Source organism: Anthonomus grandis, chromosome 3, assembly GCF_022605725.1.
Source record: "Anthonomus grandis grandis chromosome 3, icAntGran1.3, whole genome shotgun sequence".
Lineage (NCBI taxonomy): Eukaryota > Metazoa > Arthropoda > Insecta > Coleoptera > Curculionidae > Anthonomus > Anthonomus grandis.
The window spans coordinates 13,982,139-14,002,381 of NC_065548.1; the positions used below are offsets into that span (position 1 = coordinate 13,982,139).

Genomic DNA, 20,243 nt, shown 5'->3' on the forward strand with positions numbered 1-20,243 from the left:
GACAGAACAGTAAATATTGTTTTTTTTATTATTTTTATGTGATGTTCGAGTTTATGTCTAACAATATGAGAATGATGACTGTTGAGTGAATTTGCATTGTAGAGACCCATTGGCTAAGAACAACTATGACAGGTAATAAACCACATTTTAAAGCGTATTTTACAGTGTATTTTATGTATTTAATTTGTTAAGAAATTACACACATGTAAATATACAGGGTGTCAATTTGAACACTTTCAAAGCAAATAAGTCTGAAACTAAAGAAGTTAGAAATGCGCAATTTGGTACAAAACAGGTAGGGGAAACTACAACCACCATATTTTGGTTATAGGGTGGGCCCGATGCACCTCAACACCAACATTTTAAATAGTACCACCACTACTCCAAGGTCTTTTGCCTGCATAAGAATTTTTCCTATTTTATACAGGGTCAAAGAAAAGAATAAGTTAAATAAAATAAACTCTGCTTCATAAAGCTTCATTTTGGACTAAACAAAAATAATAATATTTTTTAAACTCTTTTCTTACAATCCGAAAGCCTTCCCTTGGAATAGATTCACTCTTTGTAATAAATCCGTTGCCAAAGATAATCAAGTATTCTACGCTGAACTGTTTTTTCTTGTTTGCTACTGATCAATATCCAATTTAAGTAAAGTGTCAGATTGTGTTTCACAGTCAAAAAATTCAGAAGTAACAATAATTTTTTAATTGCAATGCAGGTTTTAGGTTTAGCAGGTTAGGAAGTATGAAAGTAGGGTCGTACCAGAAAATAGATGTTTGGACCTACTTTTAAAAATATTTTACGTTGTATATCGCTTGTAACTTTTCACAGACTCACTCAAATACTTCACATAATGTTTTACAGTATAACTGAAAGAATTGAAATAATTTACATTTATGGTTCTCAAAATCATTGTACTTTAAGGACTGCTGCGTCATTTAACGAAAGAGATCCTGGAAAAAAATTAAACGTGTACTAATGTGAGACAACTAATTCTCAAACTCGAATAAACAGGATCGGTGGAAAACAAAAAAAGAAGTTAGCGTAGAGTAATTGATGAAGCAACACAGGTATTAGGACATTTTGCTATCAATCCTACCTCTACATCAAGCTTCAGCGATAACAGAAATTTGTCATGAATCTATACGTCAGGTACTTATATTAAGTCATTTCCATCTATACAAAATGCAAATTCTTGAAGAATTGCGTCAAGACGACCTTGACCGAGGAATAGAATTTTGCGAGGAAATAATAGAAAAATCACGTATTACTCGTGAGTTGCTAAAAAATATTTGTTTAAGCGACGAATGCACGTTTTTTTTTATGGTTCTGTAAATAAACACAACTGTAAATTCTGGAGTGATGAAAATCCGCATATTTTTAGGGAAGGACGCACACAGTATCCAGAAAAAACAATGTGTGGGCGGGAATATTAATTGGGTGATACTATTAAGGGGCTCCTATTAATTAATGGTAACCTTAATAACGAAAATTACTTGGAAATGTTGGAATCCACGATTCAACCTAATTGTTGAAGAAATAGAAAATTGTTTATATTTTCAACAAGATGGAGCGCCACCCCACTTTGTTCTTCCTGTAAGGCCATTTTTACATGATGAGTTTCGAGATAAGTAGATTGAAAGGAGAGGTCCAATGGAATGGCCGGCGAGATCACCAGATCTAACCCCTCGACTTTTTTCTCTGAGGTTACTTAAAACCTGTCGGGTTTAAAATGCAACCAGTTTCACTCGATGATCTTCGGCAACGGATTATTACAGAATGTGCATCCATTCCAAGAGAAGCGTTTAAAAATATGAGAAATAGGTTTAAAAATAGATTATACTTTCGTTTAACTCAAAATGGAATGCATTTTAAGCATCTAATTAAATAAAATTAATACTTTGCTTAATTAGACCCTGAATAGAATTTAGGAAAAATTCTTTTGCAGGTCAGAATATGCAGTACTACTCCAAAAGCTCTTTAATCACAAAAGGGGTGGTGCCATTTAATTTTGAAGTTGGGGTGCATCGCTCCTATAACCAAAATTTGATGGTTGTAGTTCTCCCTACCTGTATATCATTTGTACGAAATTGCGCTTTCTATTTGCATTGAAAGTTTTCAAATTGATACCCTGTATGTAAAGTGAGCCAGTCAAGAAAGCTTCCTTCAAGTTACCACTAAGGCGGATATACGCCATATCATGGAAAACAAACTCGCATTCCAAACCACAAATGGTATTTTAAAATACCTTTGCAGGGACTTTAAGGGAATAATAAGTTGCGTATACAACGTTAGGATATATAGAAACTACCCCACCCTAAGCCGTCCTAACTAACACAAATTCTTAACTCTCGACCACGTTCGGCAGCCCCCAAACCCATCCTCAGGAATGCCGTTATTTCGGACTAAAGAAATATATACGGGGTGTTTTTTTTTAAAGTTGAGTTATTTATTTTAACTACTTGTAGGACTTCTCGAAAGGTAAAGTTATGCCTAAAAATATCCATCATCATGTCATCAGGTATTCTGAATGCATCTAAGATATTTATTCAGAAAATTTAAACATTCATGGGGTGTTCAATGGATATAAAACATTATAAATATTTTGAAATAAAAATTCTAGGAATATTCCAACGGAAAATTTTCAAACTGAAAATAGATTCTCTGAACAATCAGAAAAGCAGATTTTCAAAATAGCACCCAATTATTATTTTTATTTTTTTTTATAATGCAAAATTAGAATTATTACTTACCACAACCTTTCTGAGCATTACGTGGATGGTTTCTTTTGCATTTACCTGAAAAAAAAACATAAATTTCAAAATAAGTCAACGAAATAGCAGCTTTCCTGGAATTTGCTATAAAATTCAAAGTGTCTATTTTTACACCAAAAAAATAACAAAAAATAAACCATAATCTCGCCGAACCTTAAATCGGCGGGTTGTGATCTATAAAATAAACAAAAAAAACTCTCGGGAAAAATTGACAAAAAAGAAAATAAACGAAAGTCTAAAAATAAAAATGTAATTTCTTTAGTTAGATTTTCACAGAAGTGTTTATCAAAGGACCGCATCATTTTGGCATCTGGCCAAAAAACGTTTAATAGGCCGAGAAAATGCGAGAGAATTTTACTTTTTAATTTTTACTTTTATAAAATAGTTCTATTGAGTGACTGCAATTAAAGGCAGGCTGCAATTTAAGGCTTTTTTTTGACGTATCGTGGCTTATTAAGTTATGCATAATGGTTTCATTTGCTCAATTCATATGTTAATAAAAAAATCATATTTTCATGCATGAAATTAAAAAACCTGTTTAGATACGTAAATACATAATTTTAGGAAGAATTTAGGCACGTAAGTACTGTTTGAAAAGTTTGTTACAAAACATAGTTGTACTGCTAGTTTTATTTAATATATGGTGACTAAATCGCCTACATTGCTGACTTTACCGATTAAACCAAAAACTAAATTAAGGGTCACTTTATACTCTAATTATCTTAGGACATTAAGTACTAAATAATATTTAACATCTGAAAATATTCTGTTAAGGGTTTAATGGTCAAAGAAACAATTATAAAGCATTCGCACCATGTTTCTGTCCTAATGTTTGGGCTGTTTCAGTAGCCACTTTTTCATTCATTCAATATAAAAATATACAATTCTCCTAAAACCATTCCACTGTTTTAAAATAATGGAATTTTTAATCGTATTTAAACTCTTTCTTTTTTGCTAAAAAACTGCCAAATTATAAGTAAACAAACTGGCGTAAAGTCATACAGTCAAAGTTTAGTTGTTACAGTCGGTCTTAGTCGCTGTCCGAATCAAGGTCCCGATTTAAGAGTCAGTATCGCTGAGATATAATGTGTGACTTAAGTCACGAGTCGTAGTGAGAAGTTGCTCACGAGTTTCCCCATATTCCCCATTTCCATCTTACTGTAGTTGAACTAATAAGAGAAGGATCTTGCATTATATTTCCAAAGATCACTGGAATTTCTTTTACGTAGTTTATAGCTTTTTATTCTTTACACCTATAAGTCTATTTAACTCATCTTTTAGTTTAGTAAGTTCTTCTGCCAATGATCAAATTGGTTTCAACATAAAAATAACCATAGCAAGAGTTTTTAAATTTGATGCTATTTTTCAATTTTTTTCGATTGATCATAATAATGGTTACACAGATTATGATACGGTTAAAGTTGACAATTCTAGCTACACCGCCCACCTGTTTTCTTAATATTTCAAATAGTAAGGACACTGTTCGAAATGCTGGCTTACATAATGTAGCATTTCTGGTATAACTTGACAGCACGCGTCTACTATTTATTGCAGCAAATCTAAATTTTGGATTTTAAATGTTTATAAAAAAAAGTCAAATGGCGACATCTCAGGAGTTCTGGCAGGTCAGTCAATATAACCTCTTTTTCCGAACCATCTTCGCGGAAAATCTTCATCAAAACTTGTTGGAAAATAAGATTTAGCATATACATTGCTCATCTTGCTCATTGAAATTAACTAAAGCCTTAGTAATTAGTAAAAGCTCAACTGGCAAATATTAATTACCAATTTTTATTTTCTAGTTAAACTCGTTTTCGTGCCAAAATAAGAACGAGTGTAATGAGTTGCCAAAGTAAGAATTCGGCGACTAATTAGCCTTAAACGTAACTAATTAACCATTTTTGGCATAAATATGCCTAACTAGCCATAAGATAGCAAATATTAATTTAGCATTTGAAAAAAATAACCAATTACCCTTTTAAGGTTAAATTAGGGCTTTAAGAACAAACCTATTAAGCTTATTAATCTTTTAACATCAGCTTTAAATTGGTTATATAAGAGCACAGCTTTAACAAGACTTATCTTGTTAGATCTTTGATAGTGGTCATTTTCCGTCAGGCTTAGTTTTGGTCAAATAACGGGCACAAAATGGACAAAAACATATCTTAAGTTCGATCAAAATAAACATTAAGGGGTGGGTCATAAAAGATTTACGGCTTCTGGGTTTTTATTAGAAAATAGCCATAAAAGTTTTTATACTTATTCCTCACTTAAGCAACCTTAAAATAGACAAACAAAACAAACAAACACGTATGCTCATTTTATTTTCTTTTATTAAACTAATTTTAACGGCTACAGTTTGACTTAATCGTAGAGCAAATAATGGGCATAAAGTGGCTCAAGAAATATAGCTTTGATAAAAAAATAGGAGCCTAATGGTTACTGGGATCTAATCAAAAATTTGTCACACAAAAGCGATAAAAACCTTATCCGACTAAAATAATCATTTGACCAACTACGATCGGTAAATAACAACCATTTCTGGCTACTTTTTGGCCCAAATATGACACCTTGTTTTACCCAACTCATGTAGAGTTTAAGAAACATGTTTTTGCAAAGAAAATTGACAATAAAAACTCTAATATTTATTTTGTTTATCGTGCATAAAATTTAACAACCGCCACAGTGACATTTAGAAAGGTCGTGATCGTTATAAAACTTGAAATTCAAGTGAGAATTTCCACCATTTAACTGATAATTTTTCGTATTATCGCGCCACTTACGTACATATGAAAAACATTTTGCTAACGTAAGCGTAATTATGTTACAAGGTAAACAAGGCATTTACATACAAGTTGACTATTATATCAATCATTTTTTTTTCTTTTTTTCTCTCTCTTTACTCTAGATTATTTTTATAGCGCGAGAAGGCTTCAAAGGTCAAGTATATATAACCGATTAGCTAGAATAATAATAATAATGATAATAATAGTTTTAGATGAGTAGGCATAGACACGGTAAAAATAGCTGTTTCGTCATGGAAGGTTTATGAATAAAGTTGTTAGGTTAATTATCATACTGTGGCAATTAAATATAATAGGACATGCGAATTTTTATTAATATAATGGTTGGAATTTATGAATATTTAATAGTATGGCGGTTCGAGCCTTTATTAAATCATAATTTACGCTACCCACATTTAATATACATAATGTGCTTTTTTTTAATAAGTTAGTTTTGTGGCATATTGTTGTCCCACCTTTACTTTCCTAAAAATTTTTGTTTTACTATTTTAGCGGGATAATTGATAATTAATAAATGACTATTCAACAAATGGGTCCAATAGTCATTTAAATTATGTATTAACATACAGAAAAACCAAATAAGGCTTTTTTGATTGATTTTTATTATCAAAAATGTGTATTGCTAATCTAACCCGAATACTTTAAAATCTATCTAACGAGTTTTATTTAAATCAGTTTATTTTTAACAAAAAGTTAAATTTATTCATTTAAATTTTACGTATTGAATACGGTAAAACTCGAAAAAAAATACTTTTTACTCTATTTTTTTTGACGTAAAAATCCATTTTATATCCAAGAGTCTCAGACGATTGCAATAAAATCTCTGTCTTCTTATCTTCCTCGCCTGTGGGGATCATAATTACGTAAGAAAAATTATATTTTCAAGCAAATTACGATGTAATGAAAAAATGAGATTTGGTAGCAACTTAAAAAATCGACTTTGTACCCATTTTTTGAGCTAGAAACACATTTTAGATTTAAGAATCTGCAATGATCGTAATGAATCAAAGCTTCTCATCTATAGAGAATATATATACAAAAGAGACATAACATTTTAAGTCGATTCCAGACATAATGGAAAAATGAAATGCGGTAGAAGCTGAAAAATACTATATTTTTTTTGCTTTATTTTTGACATAAACATATATTTTAGATCCATATATTTCTCTCATGAGATCTTATTGGATTTGGGTCCAACAAAAAGATTTATTTTCATTTATTACTATGTCATCCTCAAGTCGTATATGATACTCGGTTAGCTGGAGACTAAACCGACGTTCTTTAGTTGCAATTATTCATAAGAACATTTAGGCTTGAATCTCTCTCGATCCATGAAAGAAGTATGAAAGTAGGAGACCTTCCTCCATTAGTCCAGATTGTTCCAGATTCCTATAAATAAGTTGCTGATTCCATATCAAAGCTGATAAATATATCATTGGGTTGGGTTAAGCAAATGTTGGAACGTACCTGAAGCTAGTTACAGGGCTTTGATTCTTATTAATTTTGACTAATTCGTATATCATGGCTTGTATGGCACCAGGTAGAAAATTACAATTTTTTTCTTTGTAAACGTGTGTTTAATTTTAGGTGATTTTAAACTTCGTGACCTTGTTTTCGATGTCCACTGTACGTCTATATGAGATTTTGAATTTTTTTTATTATTTACAAATTTTCTTCAAATTATTAATGCACTTATTATTTTTAACGTTATTAAATTTAGTTATAGTTAGCCACCGTTTACAGGGCTCCATAGCAAAAATCAGTGATGATCCATTGTTGCCAGTGAATCCTTGTTATCGTGTTCTCACTGTTGAGATTAATCTCAGTCATAAATTTGAAGAATGCCAACTAATAAAAACACACTACACTTAGTTCAAAAAAGGCAAATTTTCATCAAATTTATATATTATTTAACGCCAATAATTGGGAGAATCCGTAGTGTGGTTATGTTGATGAATCTGTAATTAATACATAAAAATTTGACAGAATGTGTTTTTCTTTTGTTGTTTTAGTCACAACAAAAGTTGGTAAAATGTTTCCTGTATGGTATAAATAATTACAAAGACAAAGAAAGATTTTTAAATTAAATTTTCAAATAATGGAGTATTATCTTAATGAAGTAATATTTGTGTAATGTAATTGATATAATGAAAGAATAAAGTGCGATAGAAACCAATTTTGTACCCAATTTGCGACCTTAAAAGCCATTTTAGAACTAGGAATCTTGGACGACCATAATAAAATAATGTTTTTTGAATACAATTACGTAAGAAAAAATCTTTCCAAAATGACTCAGCACTCTCTAAGAATCAATTCCATATAAATTGTGATTTTAATAAGCCGTTCATTTTTATCATGTGAAATTATATTCCTATAATATAAAATTATACTCCAAACTTAAACGCAATTATGACACATCCATTAAAATTATGAATAATAAAAAAGAAAATGCTGATTTCTTTTGTTATCTAATAAAAAGTGCCGTACATAAAATGTATCCTAATAATTTAAAAATAAGAAAAATTCTTAAAATATTTAAGAGAACTATTTAACAGAAGGCAAAAAATCCTAATGAAATACGGGAACGTTTGACGAAAGAGGATTTAGAATCTTTATTAAACCGATAAGAAAAGCCCGAAGATTATTAATAGTAAGTATCATAAAAATTTAGATAAAATTTCAGTCAGTTAATAATTATTACTTTATTGTTCGTTTAAAATATGTAATATTAAAAATCCCGACAGCCAAGAATAAATATTTATTAAAAAACCAATTCATTTATTGAAATATAACCTGTTCATGTCTACAGTATTAATTGACTTTTACGTAACACCTTGGAATTTAAATATCTGCTTTAATGTAATTTATACTTAATAAACATGTGTAAATATTAATTGAAATTTATATCTAACTGAATGAGTCCAATTAAAACTTGGGAAAAAACACACTTACCTGTAATGATTAACGTTTCTAAAAATATCTGATAGGCGATCAATAAAAAAAAATAATCACCATATCACGTGCGTACTAAAAACGAACCAATAACTGATATTTTTTCTATTAGAAGCTTATCACGAAAAGCTCTCATGCCCGTTAAAAATGTCAATATGTCGAAACAATTTACACGTTAAGTGGGCGTCTGTTCAGATAGCAATAGCTCGATTTGCGTACGTACTATACATATACGCCATTAATCTGTTGTCATGTGCTAGCGAAATTTAAATAAATTTTAATGAAAACCGCGTTGCACAATGTTTTTTTGATTATTTCAGCGTTTCAAGGACACACTTATATGCCCAAAAATATAAAATCCAGTACTCCAGTAAAATGTGAAAATTTATTGAATGAAACATTTTAATATTTTTCTGCACTAGGGGCAAAAATAAGGGTTTTTAGCTCCATTAGCTGGCCGCCATCCAACTTAGTAAGAATCCAACAAAACTCTAACAAAAGCCCAATATTTCCTGCCTTTTTACGATATTATTTTAAGCTTATTATCAAGTAAAAAATGCATTTACGAGCTTGGCAATGTTCCAAGGCCGGCGTTCGATTATGCATTCTGGTATTAACAACTTTCTATTCGATCTGGGTCTGAAACTCGCTATTTATAACGATTTAGTAATAATAAGTTGGTTATTAACGTGGCGAAAAGGGTTAATGCATAATTTAAATGGTTCTGCTGCACGTTTATTTAAATTAGTCATATATTATAGTATTTGATATAGTTATATAATGTTAGATATTAAGGCGGTAGATAACGTTCGCATATGTGAATAAAATGTATATGGCGGACTTCCGGTACGGGTATATGCCTTCATTATTATTTGTTATTTAATTCATACATCAATACAAATATAAATTTCATGGATCTAGGAATATATTCATAGTCACTTACGTAACTTAAAACCTGGATGTATTTATTAATAAGAGTTTTTTATCCTTAATGAATTTAAACTTGTTATCCTAGCCACTAGTTTATTAATTTTTTTCTGTTTATTATTTTTCGTACATCTTTTAGAACTAAATTGAGTATTTTTGGTGCAAGATAATTTATAAAGCGCTTATTTAAATTTGTATTACTCTTGGGAATTTCTAAGTGATCATTTGTGATATTGCGAGTATTATGAGAATGCGTTACAGCATTATTTAGTTTGAGGTTTTTATGAACAAAGTAACAAACTTTCAAGAGATAAACTGATTGGAAATCAAAAATATCACAAAAGTATAATACATTGGTTAAATATTATTATTTTGCCAAATAGGATTTTTAAAATATAATTTTATACCACATTTAAAGGTTTCAGATATTTTCGGTTAGATTTAAAGTGTGGTGATTCCATTCTACATATTTATCGACATTATAACATCCAAATACTTGGTAAAGGAAACCCTCTTAATAACATTCTATTGAGCATTTTTTATATATCAAGGGAATCAAATGTAGGAGGTTTGCTTGAGTTAATAAATAGACTATGTATTTTTTATATGTTAAGTGATAATTTAAACGGGTCTAGCCAGTTCCTTATCTTACTCATTCCAATTGTTGCACTGTCTTATACATTCCAAACTCTTTCCAGAAAAAATTATTGTCATCATCTGATTTCCAATTCCGCGAGTGAGTTAATATATTTGATAATTAGTAAAGTGTATTTCTATTTTTATTTTTAATGATTCATTTAACGTATCCTCAATTTTTAAAAATTTTTGTTTTTTTTTTGTCAGATCATTTTTCAAAAGTTATCAAAACTGGGCCTTTTACTCTATTTAAAGATAATACGTCCGATATATATATTAATACGATAACAGTCGATCATAGGCACAGTATCCAAGGCGTTTGCCAAATCTAAAAATATTGTAATACATTTTTCGTTCTTTTTCAGTTTATCTGTTGTTTGTTTAGCGGATTACAGATATATCATATCATAATATATATTATATCTGTTGTACTTACAGCATAAAGAAAATCGTGTTGTCTATAAAATAAATGTTTACTTTGCGAAAACGATATTAACCTCTCCTTAAGGTATTTCTTAAATACTTTAGCAAAATTATATAAGTTTTGGGTTTTTTTAAAAAGAGTGATTTTTCGCATAGAGTGATTTTTTTGTGAAAATATGTGTGGAACTTTAAATTCATCACAGTTACACTTTGAAATTTTGTTTGAAAGTCAGATTGAAAATGAGGTACCTGAAATAAGCAATTATTAAGTAAAAAAGCCTGGAATAAAGTAAAAAAAAAATATTTAAAATTTCCTAAATGATGAGTATGTTCCTGTAATAAAAAAATTATTAGAAGTACTAAAGCCATAATTAAATTACCTGGATGATATACAATCATGAAATGCCTGGAATAAAACTAAAAATCACCTGAAAAAAAATGAAAAATTATTCCAGGTGCCTGAAAAAAGGAACAACCGACATATATGCCTGAAATAAAAGAAAACAAATTTCCAGACAGTTGAAATGTTTTTTCCAAGAATTTGCCAGGAAAAATCTGAATCTTGTAGTCGGGATTATATTTGAACAACTAAAGAAGAGAAAAATACCATTATTATTATTATTCTTATTATATTATTATTAGTATAAGTATAATTTTAGTATAAAGTTGACTGGAAACGTTTTTAATTACAAAAAAAGCTCAAGTTATGAAAATTTATCAATATAATAAATATGTCTTTATTTAGACCGCAGAAGTTATTTTTTTATTTTTTTTTTATCTTGGGAAACTTGAATTACCTAAATATGGCATTTTCTGACTTTTTATATTTTTAATATATAAATTAGCTAAAAGAAAATACATTTATTTTGACTTCCTGGAAGACAAGGAACATAATTTTCTTAAGATATTTTGCCAACGCTCCAGTTTTAAATTACAAAACTCAAAAATAAAAATTTGAAGTTATTAATTTTTTTCAGACAAGTAAAGGTTTCTGTTTAATCTAAAATGTAAAGAAAAAAATTCAACGGGTTAAGATGGGTAGAGACTTATCTGTGCAGTACATGGCAGTGTCTGGAGTGCCACAGGGCAGTAACCTTGGTCCATTACTGTTTGTGATTTTTATTAATGACTTGACAGATTCTGTAGAATGTTCTGAGTGTGTCGTGTTTGCAGATGACTTTAAGTTATTTAAACATATATCATCTATTAAAGATTGTGATGAGTTGCAGAGTGATTTAGACTCAGTGTCTGAGTGGTTTAAGGTCAATAGAATGTTATTAAATGTTGGTAAATGTCATGTTTTAACTTTTACACGAAAAGTGGAATGTACCAAGTTTAATTACATGATTGATAATTTGTCACTAAGCAGGAAAAGTGAATGTAGGGACCTTGGTGTGTACATGCAGTCAAACTTTAAATTTAACCAGCACTATGAAGCTATTGTCAATAAATTTTGGATTTCTAATTAGAAACACTAAAAACTTTAAACAAATAAAATCAATCATAATGTTATACAATACATTGGTTAGACCCCATTTAGAATATGCCTCTGTTATTTGGTCACCACAGTCATTGGTGCATATCGATATGATTGAAAAAGTGCAAAAGAGGTTTTTAAGGTATCTATACTTAAGAACTCATATACCTGTCTCTATATGATTTCTTATGAAAGTATGCTGAATTTAGTATGATTAGATTAAGTATTAGACGAAGTTTAAATGATGTACTATTTATATATAATATTGTCAACAATTTAAAGTATAAGAAATGTTCCTTAATTAACAACGTAACTTTTGTGAATTTAAGAATAAGAAATAAAAAGCTGTTCCAATGTTTAACTCCAAGTAGTTCACCTATAAATCGAATGATGTACCAAAGTAATGAATATATACAAAAATGTGATATAGATTTCTTTAATAGTTCTGTAGGACAAATTAGATCTGTGGTTTTAGGTAGTTCAAAGTATAAGTGGTACACATATTTGTTTTAGAACCTGCTATATGTATTTGTATGTTTTTTATATTTTTTTTATATTGTTAATTTGTTTAGTTAGTAGATTTTAGTTGGAGTCTTTCTTTTTCTCGCCTTTACTGGCTTAGTAAGCACTGTTAACATGTAATTACATTTCCAATGTGTTTGTGAGAGCGTAATAAATAAATAAATAAATTAATTAATTTAAAAAAATATTATTGCATAAATATAAATGTAATCAAGTGCATTATATAAAATAAAATCCAAGCTTTAATTGTCAAAATTCATAAAACTATTGAATATTTAATCTGATCTGAAACACATAATTTTATTAACCGTTCTGTCTGTATACGTATAAAGTCTTTTCATTGATGGTTATTGTCTTCTACGTTTGAACTTTTAAGTTATATAAATTTTGTTAATTTTAAATTGTGACGATTGTCTAAATTTGTTTGTAAAAAGTTTTTTCATAATATTTTATGTTTTGACCCCTTTAGGGAGAGAGTTTTTTGTTAAATTTTGACCCGTAAGTTTGATCATTTTAGTGAAGTTCTGAAGTTTTTGGTAGTTTTGGTAGCACTAATGATGGCTATTTATTAGTCGAAAGCGCTTTGCTATTAGTGGATGAAAAATATATACACGTTGTACAAATCTTTTCTCACATTTTTTTAGATCTACGTGTACACAGTCACTCTTGCAAGTTAGTCGTATTTGATTTTTTTTTCTTTATCATCATTCTCTATTGGCATTTAAGTCTAATGAAGGATAAAAAGTAGGACTTGCTTAGAGACCTAAGTTTAAGAAAATTGACTTTATTATTATGATTATTTTTATTATTATTATTAACAGTTTAGTATAAACATATAGTTTAAGTACAAATCGTGAATGATAATTCGTACAATTTTAAGGATTTGGAAAATCTGGACTTCGGTACATTAATTTTTCTGTGGAATCTGTGAGTTTTGAACTGTGCATATACCATATTGAGATTGCGTGCTTTAAACATTTATTTATACAGGGTGGTCCAGTTTAAACGTCATTAATTTTAATACGTGATAGAGAATTTAAAAAGAAATAGACTTTCATCATTAATTTTTTCTCAGAAATGTTTAATAACAAAGATACAGGGTGTTAAAGTTAAGAATAATTAATTGTTTATTTATCATAACTTTTAAACTACCAGCTAAATCTTTAATTAAATTTTGCATGGTGGTTACTGTAGTGAATTATTAATTACTGATGAACCCAATTTAAAAAAAAATTGCCAGTGGTGTAACATACGGAGGGACTTGATCCTTTTTTGTCTCAAATCCGCGAGGTGATAAAATATTTTTTCTTTTTATAAGAAGTCAACTGTTAAATTCTCCATTTAATTTGGAAAAAAAAGTTACTCTTGCAAAATTATGATTTAAGGCACTGTTTTTAAAATATCTGAGTTTAATTGTACAGAAGCGCCAGTTAAAATGCTGCAAAAACTAAAAAAAAAAGAAAATTAGGCTTAAATGTTAAATTAAACTTGTCAAATAAAATAATGACTTAAGGTAGCTTTTGATAATCTTTTATATTTAACAAATTATTTAAATTATAACATGATTTTTTAAAAATCCAAGTCCAATTTCCTTTTTTTTTATAAATTTTTGCAACATTTTAGCAGGTATTTCTGAACAATTAAAGTAAGATATTTAAGGAACAGTAAGTTAAATCATAATTTTGCAAGAGTAACTTTTTTTTAAATTAAATGGAGTCAATTATCAGTTGCTCTTTGCATCCTATAGCATTCTTCGTACACCCCTTTTGCTCATTTGCAATAATTTGGCCCAGTTCGCAATGCTCGTAGATCCTCTGGGCAATACACGAAGTAAGAATCTTATACATCGTTGGTAAGCAGGTAATTGGGCGGTATTTTGCAGAATCATGTTTATTAACATCGTTCATTATTATTATTATTATTATTATTATTATTATTATTATTATTATTATTATTATTATTATTATTATTATTATTATTATTATTATTATTATTATTATTAAACTTAGTATACAGTTTTCTGAAAACTAACCCCGTCTTTAATACACACAAGAAAACTTTTAATTAGGAAAATATAAAAAAATAATTTAAAAAATACAGATCATAAATACAAAACTTGTCTTTATTTAGTCAGGGGAAATAATTTTTTATCTTGGTCTCTTTATCTTTTTAATTGGTGTAAATTAGCTAAACATGACGTTTTTTTTAGTTTTTAAGAGATCAAAGTAATTTTTGAATTTTCACAGCCGAACTACAAAGTCTTTTTTTAGGTAATTAAGATAATTTTTTTAAATTATAAAAACAAAGTTTTTTGACCTTTTTTATTAATTAACTAAGAACTCATTAAAAATGTTGGTTTTCTTACAGACAATTAAAAATATATATTCTTATTTGTTTCTCTTTTGAACATTTCAAGCTTTTTATTTTTTCACTTGTAATATGTTTTCAAACAACTTCAAGTATCTGAAACAAATTAATAATTTTCCTTATTTGAATTTTTTATTCTTTTTGTTTTAACTTTTAAAAGTCATTAAGATTTTAATTATATCACCCATTGAAAAACAAGCGATAAAAACAGATTCTTAATTAACTAAGCCTTTAACCTTATTTTAAAAGTCTACAAAAGCAATAATGGCCTACAAGCAATATCCAACGTAATTGGCATTGATGGTACCGATATAAAACCCAGAAAAACCGGTGCAACACGGTCGTCATCACGCGAAAAATCCAGTACACATACAGAAGACATACCGAACGTGAAGTTACACATTGCATGACTGTTTTTGGAGCGAGTGGTCGAAGAATTCCCATAAAAAAGAACCAGTTTCGAGTTAAGGCAATGAAATTCCCCATACGATTCTCCGCTCGCTTTGGTAACGGCAAGTTCGTCTTTTGAAACAAAACTCCTTTAATCGCGGATACAAAAAAGGAGAAAACTGTTTTATGGGGCCTCGTTCATCGTGGCTCGCCATTCGAGAATGGGTCGATTTATCGACTTGGGGATTGGAAGAAAACGGCGCGGATCTCAGAACTCATTTATTATGGAATCATTATTTTATTGATGGAATAGAGAATTCGCCGAGTTACAGTGCCTTTTACTTTCGATATACCTCAAAGAATATATGAATCATATAACCTTAATTACTAGTAAAGTTCATGACTTCGTCATTGTTGTTGTTGTAAGGTTCGTTGGCATTTTATTGATCTACAAGTATAATATTGAAGGGATTTTTTATATCGTCCAGGCACTTAAGGTCAATTCCCCAAGGTGAGAAAACCATTATATGTTTTTTTTGTAATAAGAATTATATTTTAAGAACTAATTAGTTATAATTTTTATATATTTGTTAGTTATTAATTTAGCAATAGTATAATGTAAGATTTTTGTATGCCTTTGGTAAAAGAAGATGATTATAATATCCCTCCTCAAACTTTACTTTATAATTGTGTAACTCTACGATTCCATTCCAACTTTTTTATGAAAAGCTGTACTCTTGCATTGACATAGCAATACCTGAAAAAATAGTTAGGTGCGAAAGAAAATTTGAGTACCTTAAATTCTTTTCAATTGAACGAAGTGAATGATCAAACTGGACTAGAATATCAAAAATATCATAAATCACTTGAAAATAATGAAAGTGAGAATCAAGGCAGTTTTTGATCTTTTATTCATGCAAAAAGTAAACAAAATGATATACCCTAAGGCCTAAACTAAGTACCTTAACGGCAATTTTAAAACTGATTCAAAAACTATAGCAGACTCCTTTGCACAGTACTTTAGCTCTATATATCTTAATGAAACATCAAATATATAACTGGTAACATTAATTTCTCTGAAATGTCAGAAGGTTCTGTTAGGGAAAGTATTAAAAAATTAAAACCCAAAAGATATACTAAAGGTGATAATACTCTCTCATATAATATATAAATGCTCTGTTGACTTTCTTGTATAGACTGTAACTTATGTTTTCAATAAATCAATTAATAGTGAAGTTTTCCCCAATGTTCTTAAAAGATCTGTTTGAAATTACAGACCAATAAGTATTTTAAATTCCTTAGCTAATATGTTTGAATCAATAATTCATGGCAATATATTTAATCAATTTCAATCAGAATTTTCCCCACAGCAGCATGGCTTGCTTTTTAGCAGACAGGTCGACAACTACCAATCTACTCAGCAGAAGCAAGAAATAACAGACGTCAGCTTGATACAGTCATAACTGACTGTGCGAAGGCATTTGATAAAGTAAGTCACAAACGATTAATTGACAGGTTAGGTATGCTTGGATTCTTGGAGCATTCAGTATATGAAGTTTTACTTTACAGATAGAAAGTGAAGGGTTATGAAATATCTGCAACGTCTAGGGTACCTCTTCTATTTATAATTTACTCATCATGTCTCATGTTTACTGATAATTTTAAAATGTTTGGGTCTGTTTCCTCTTTGGATGATTGTAACAAACTTCACTGTGATTTGGATACAGCTTGCCTGATCAAATGATCAAATTGTATTTGAATATTGATAAGTGTTCTGTGACAACGTTTACTAGAAAATCTTATTGCAAGGACCTAGGATAGGTGTTTACTATGTGAATGGTCTTAAATTTAATGTTCATTATGATCATACTGTAAATAAAGCTTAACAGATACTTGGCTTTTTTATATTACATCATTGTATAATGCTTTTGTAAGACCTCATCTTGAGTATGCTTCTGTTGCGTGGTCACCACAAGCAAAAACCTAATAGAAAAGGTACAAAAAAGATTTCTTAGGTACCTATACATCAACAAGCATAAAATTTATCCATATATGGTTTCATAGAGAAGAATGTTTTAAGATTTTAATGTTGTATCTTTAGAAAGCCGAAAATCATTACAAAATTGACTTCTTGTATGCTGCTTGCAAATACAACGGTACAGTTCATAAATTAAATAAAGTGTTAGTTCCTAATAAAATTTACGAATGCTGAACAACAAGATATTTAACATTGATTTTACTGACAGTTTTCTTATTTTTAATTAAATGAATTAGAAGATTATTTAATAATTTTTGTTTTTTATTTTATAATTTGTGTCTTTTTTTAGATTTACTGTGGGTAGATTTTTATTATATAAATTAACTTAAAGAAAATAATTTTGTTTTGACTTCCTGGAAGAATAGGAACATCATTTTCTTAAAAGATTTTGGCAACGCTCCAGTTTTAAATTACAAAATTCAAAAATTAAAAATTTACAGCTATCAATTTTGTTCAGGCAAGTGGAGGTTTTCGTTCGACCGAAATTGGCAGTGCTTGGAAAAATTGGATTTTGACTCACTGGAAATCAAAAAATCCCATGGCTGGATCAGAAAAATCAGGAAAAACAAGAAAAATAATTTCCAGGCAGTTGAAGTACTCGTTTGTTTCTTTCAAGAAAAATGTACAAATATTACAACTTAAGAATTGCACAAGTCTTTAGGTATTTAGTCAATTTATCATTACTGTCATACTTTTCATCATTTTATATTAAATAAAAACTCTGCTTGAAAACTGAAGCTTTTTAAAAAAATTTATTTTATTATTTATTCTTATTAATTAAAAAAATTTATTGGAATAGTCGTTTTTGTTTTTTATTTCTTAATTTATGTATTTTTTTTTAGTCTACGATAAGTATATTTTCATTATTTAAATTACCTAAAAAAAATTTTTTTTGGTATAATTAAATAGGACATTGACCTTGACAACCAACCATCATGATTATCAATGTTTCGTTTTATTTTTAAACATCTTCAGGATATGTACGAATTATGTTACATACGGATCCTCTAGTAAATCCCATATATCACCATTACACACAGTTTTCCACATAGGGCCAAAAAGCGTTATTGGGAATTTAAGGTCGTTTCCATTTATTCTAATCATTTAAATTTATTTAAAATTTTTCATGTCTTGTAAGCACTTATGGCCATTTCAAGTTTCTTCCAGAAATTTAAAGTCATGTCATGGTGGATTTATTTTGGACAGTTGTAACTTTGCGAATAGTTATTCGTGGAATTTTAAATTGCAGCCATTTTAATTTTCCGATTAAATATTTTTTATATATTTGGGTTGTATTTAAAGCACTTCCTTCAAGACAGAAGAAATCATAATTATTTATTTCTTCCACATATTTAAAATATTATTTTCATATATTCGGGACTTTTTGAGCCATCTTAAGTCTTCCAGGCATTTGAAGCAATTTTAATAATATTGTTGGTATTTGAAGTTCCCTCTTCAATCCATATGAGATCAGGTTTTTCATAAGTTCCAAACTTTCAGAGTCAGTTTTTTAAATTTTTCTGACATTCTGCCGTTTCTTCCTTGTTTTCCTATATTCCTATTTTGTACATTAGCAACATATTTTCAGACTAAGCTCATTCTTCTCACCCCAAAACCCTTTAATTTATTGGTATGCCTCAAAAAAGCCATCAATTAAAAATCAGGTGTTAAAGTAACACGATAAAAACACCCTGTATACGCCATTAAATTACCCGCATGTAATCAGTCATAAGTGTTCACGTATTTTATTACTGGGGAAGGCCTTTAATAGTTATACCCAGATCAGTTTTTACCCATAAATTAACGTTTGTTGCTTCACCTGCTTTTTGCAAATTTATAAAAGTCGTAAAAAAGCTACCTCATTTAAAAATGAATGTACTCGCAGCTGTGAGGCGGCCAATCAGTCGAAAAACGTTCAAATTTGCATTTTTTTGAAATTAAATGTCAACCGTGATATGGTATTTAATGCTCTGAAACTGCTATCTTTAATTATTGAAACAAAAATCATTGTCAGATCTCGATTCTGATTAAAATTTGTTTGTGGTTAAGATCATTTGTTTTAAATAAAGATTTTGGCAACTTTCTAGTATTAAATAATTAAACCAGGAAAATGAAGAGTCATATATAGTTTGCAGGCAATTGAACCTTATTTATTGCTCGACTGCCCAAACTATTTTGCCCTGGAAATGAAAAAATTATTTTACGTCCCTAATCAAAATTTCTAGTTTTTTGAAAAAGTGAAAAGTAATGCAAATAAAATTCGTTTTTGGTTTTTGGATCGGGAATAAAGGATATTTAAGAAACGTTTTTCAGGAAACTGAAGTGATCTTTTGTTGTTTTCAAAATAAACAAGTGAATATTTTTTCAAGCAATTAAATTGGACAGCTCGAATATTTTAAGAAATATCGACTCCCTGGAAAAATAGGAAAACAATATTATTAAAGAGTTTTAGAAACTTTTCAAATTTAAAATACAAAATAAAAAATAGAAAAAAATTCCAGGCAAATGAAGATTTACTGTCCAAATACGTAGGGCCTAGAGAAATTAGATGTTGACTCTCTGGAAATAAAGAAAAGTAAAAATATTATGTCCGTGGAAAAAGTTAAAATATTGTTTTTTTAGGTACTTCTTGGTCCTTGGATCAATAAAACCAGGAAATCCAAAGAAAACAATTTGCAGACAGTTGAAGTAATCGTTTGTTTTTTTGCCAATGAAAGTTTTGCAAAAAAAATCGAATCTTCTGAAAAAGAATCATTTAAGCTACCTAAAAAAAGAGGAAGATTTTTTTTTCGAAAGATTTTAAAGTAATCATTTATGCTATGAAAAATTGAAAGTTTCAGAAAAAAAAATCTACTTTTTGGCCACTTTATCAGGTTTTTGATTGCCTGAAATAAGCAATTTAGTAATGCCTGAAAAATTTAGATTTTGACTTC

The 20,243-nt window shown here is 29.0% G+C and overlaps 1 protein-coding gene and 1 long non-coding RNA gene across 3 annotated transcripts in view; one reads left to right on the plus strand and one right to left on the minus strand.

Annotated features, from left to right (window-relative positions):
- LOC126733842 (probable JmjC domain-containing histone demethylation protein 2C) overlaps positions 1–20,243 on the minus strand; it is a 408,562-nt gene that overhangs the window by 84,394 nt on the left and 303,925 nt on the right. Inside the window, exon 8 of one of the 2 annotated variants that reach the window (XM_050437254.1) lies at positions 2,754–2,798. The exons of the other annotated variant lie outside the window; for it this stretch is intronic. Coding sequence (XP_050293211.1) covers positions 2,754–2,798 — 45 coding nt within the window. The remainder of the gene's footprint in view (positions 1–2,753; positions 2,799–20,243) is intronic. 2 annotated transcript variants of the gene reach the window in all.
- Positions 59–17,024, plus strand: LOC126733852 (uncharacterized). The gene is made up of 3 exons (XR_007659890.1): positions 59–132; positions 16,646–16,761; positions 16,842–17,024. It is a non-coding gene; the product is annotated as an uncharacterized LOC126733852 (long non-coding RNA).